The 3,358-nt window shown below is 52.9% G+C and overlaps 1 protein-coding gene across 1 annotated transcript; it reads left to right on the forward strand.

The window, feature by feature from the left end:
- Positions 1-119: 119 nt before the first annotated feature.
- LOC121918184 (SET and MYND domain-containing protein 4-like) lies at positions 120-3,353 on the forward strand (the record flags this gene model as incomplete). The annotated part of the gene is made up of 4 exons (XM_042444272.1): positions 120-1,233; positions 1,388-1,570; positions 2,544-2,716; positions 3,240-3,353. Coding segments are annotated over 4 exons (1,584 nt in total), but the record flags the coding sequence as incomplete, so codon positions are not given.
- Positions 3,354-3,358: the final 5 nt, after the last annotated feature.

Here is a 3,358-nt window from a genome sequence, read left to right on the forward strand (position 1 = left end):
GGTGGTACTTTACAAGATCTCAGATGTAGAAGAGAATCTTGTGTGGTATCTCATAGGGTTCAGAGATCGCACTGCCTTCTTCAGCCATTCTGAAGAACTTGCTTTCCTTTTCCCTCCAGGTTTGTTTGGAAGATATTAAGAGGGCGCAAGAAGGGGGCTACCCAGAGAGACTGGCTCCCAAGCTTTTGCTGAGGAAAGCAGAGTGCCTCCTTTCTCTAGGGAGATGGCAAGAGATGACAGAAGTTCTTGGGAGTGTGGAAACGGCAGTGTCAGCAGGCCAGGGCCTGGAAGCACCCAACCACCAGGTGCTGCTCCATAAACTGACTCAGCTGAAAGCCAAAGCCTGTAAAGAGAGGAGCAGCTTGGCCCCTGGACCCACTCTAACTCACAGGACAGAAGCCGACTCAGAACCCTGGAAAGAAAACAGCCATGTTTCCTGCACCTCATCATCTGTGCGCTTGAACTTTTCCACCCACAAAGGGCGTCACTTGGTAGCCACTGCAGATATCCTTCCTGGTGAGCTCTTGGTGAGGGAGGAGGCCTTTGTGAGCGTCCTGCGCCCAGGAAAGCAGCTCCTCCATGCCAGCACTGCCAAGGTCATGTTGGACAGGGCATCGGGAACTGAAGATCTTCACTGCCACCACTGCTTGAGGCAGCTGCTGGCCTCCATCCCATGCCAGGGGTGCAGCTATGCCAAGTACTGCAGCCACGTGTGTGCCCAGCTGGCATGGAAGAGCTACCACAGGAGAGAGTGCCCTCTGGGGGGGCTGCTTCTCACACTGGGGGTCTTCTGCCACGTTGCGTTACGGGCCGTTCTGGTGGCTGGCTTTGCAGAGGTCAGGCACTTGGTAAAGGAGTGGTCTGCAGAGTCTCTTGCTGAAGCATCAGTTGCCAGGGCAGTGACTGAGGGGGATGCTGTCTGCATCCCAGGCTGTGATGCTGAGGGTCAGTACAGCAGTTCCTACCGCTCTGTCTTCAGTCTTTTGCCTCACAGTGAGAAGCATAGTCCTGAGTTCCAGTTCCTTTGCAGCCTGAGTGTTGCAGCTTTGTGCAAGGGACTCAGGGACTCAGGTCTGGAAGCGTCGTTTCTGAGAAAGGACATGGCTGACAACCATAATGGAGGAAGGGCTGCTGAGGCACCTCTGGAGTTGGAAGTCTTAGGCGAGGCCATGCTGAGGCACATGTTGCAGCTGCAGTGCAATGCACAGGCGGTGACCACACTCCGTGTGTCAGGTCAGTGGAGAGGGCTGGGCATGGCCTTTCCGTGGCTCAACATCCCTAGACTGGATTGGAGCAAGGGATGGTGAATCTAGAGGAGGAGGAAGAACCTGAACCACCACTTCCAGGTCCCTCTTGTCCTTGATATTTTGTTCTTCTTTTCTCCCAGGGTCTGAAGCAGGGCTGGTGACTAGCAGCGAACAGGTGTGCCTGGCCACAGCCCTCTTCCCTGTGCTCAGCCTCCTTAACCATTCCTGTGACCCCAACACCAGTGTGGCATTCAGTGGCCAAACGGCAGAAGTCAGGGCCTCGCAGCCAATCCCGCAAGGGCAGGAGATCCTCCACTGCTATGGTGAGTGAGTGGCAACACCTTGCCAAAGAGGCAGTGAGGTGGCTTCTTTATGGAGATTTAGAACACTGCTGCAAGGCTTTGGCTCCCGTCTCGTATCCTCCTTCCCCAGGCCCTATCTTTCTCTCCTTTTCTGCTCCCTCTTTAATCAGAATCGGTCCCTTAGGTCCTCCAACAGGGAGGCTTGGGGACGCTAGAATTGCTGCAGGCAGACTGCTTTTCGGATTTCTGGTCCAGCAGCTTGAGCATGATATTCAGACAGAGGAACTTGGAATGCTTTGCCAACCTTATGGCATTCGTAGATTCATCTTTTTAAAAAAAATAATGATTTTTGTCTGAGTTCTGTGGTTTCACCATTTGGGTTTCAGTTGCTGTACCTGGCACTGTAAGTGCCTTCAAGAGCCCAGCCAAGTGTTTAGTGAGGCATGAATTTTTAAATAGTTATCGGCATCACATTTCTGGGTGACCAAACAGATGGAATTTTTCCAGCTCAGGGAACCTGTGAGTCGAAATAGAAGTTGCGCATCAGCAGGTGCAAGAGCAGCCAGGGCCATGGGGTCACTGCACATGCTGCTCAGGTGGACGGTTTCCTCTTCAGCGCCCTGCTCAGGCAGAGGAGGAGGAGGGTGGTGGTGGTGATGATGATGAGGATGATGAGCGACTTGTCTGGCTTTGTAGTACAGTCTGGCTGTGGATGCTGCTTCAGCTGCAGTTTGCAATGCCTCAACTGCCAAATGATTTCTTCTGTGAGTTTCTAAGACATACCTAAATTTTATATACATATGTCTATAAGCATATGTACAAAGCTGAGATGTAAAATGAGTGTTAAGATGGCTGGCAAACGCATCAGTTTCTGAAAAAGCAAAGGCAGGAGAGAGCAACTGTGGAGAGGGCTGTTCAGAAGCTTCTTTCTCAAGGAGCTATGCTGACCTCTCCCTGTGATGACGCCTCACCTCAGTTTCTCCTCTCTCTGCAGGGCCTCACAAGTGCAGGATGGGGGCCAAGGAGAGGCGCAAGAGCCTCCGTTCCCAGTATTTCTTTGAATGCCAGTGTCCATCTTGCACAGAGGAGCTGGGTCCCAAGTCCAGAAACGGGGCATCCCCCAGAAAGGATGGCTTCTGCTGCCCTACTTGCAACGCCCCCATGCAGGTAAGGCTCAAGTGGTGGCTGAACTTTATTCCTTTGTGCTTGTAAGATCAGCCTTCCTCAGTCTGGCCCAGCCTTCTGCTTCTCCCCTTGCTCCACTCGGAGCCCACCAGCTCCTGAAAGCAGCTACTCTTTCCCCCTCTATGTTGCCACTGAAGAAGAGGAGCTAGATCCCCATGGCATTGCCCTGCTCTTGGTTTGACACCTCTGTTTTGATTAAGCTGGGCTGTGAGCCTGACTTGGAACAGCAGTTTTGCAGCTGTCTGCTCCTTGCTGTTGCCTCCATGCTTTGTAGCCCTAGAGAAACGGCACCAATGGCAACCTTCTGCCATTTGCTCCAAAGAGAGATTCTGCCTGGTAGAGTCTGGCAGAATTTAGGCCAGCCCTGCAAAGGGGAAGGGGAGAAGCACTAGTACCCTGCAATTGCATGTGGGATAATGTGGCTGCCTACCTCTGAAGGGCCAGGAATGAGGCACCTTTTGCAAGCTGAGTTTGGGCAGAAACAGTGATGAGGTCAACTTTACAGGGAGAACGCCTGCTCCGCTGTTCCAGCAGCAGCTGCACAGCCCTACTCCCTAAGGAGGGCTTCCAGAATCGGCTGCGTGATCTTCGCCAGCTCACCAAGACAGCCATGGAGCTTCTGGA

Source organism: Sceloporus undulatus, unplaced genomic scaffold (genome assembly GCF_019175285.1).
Source record: "Sceloporus undulatus isolate JIND9_A2432 ecotype Alabama unplaced genomic scaffold, SceUnd_v1.1 scaffold_5538, whole genome shotgun sequence".
Taxonomy (NCBI): domain Eukaryota; kingdom Metazoa; phylum Chordata; class Lepidosauria; order Squamata; family Phrynosomatidae; genus Sceloporus; species Sceloporus undulatus.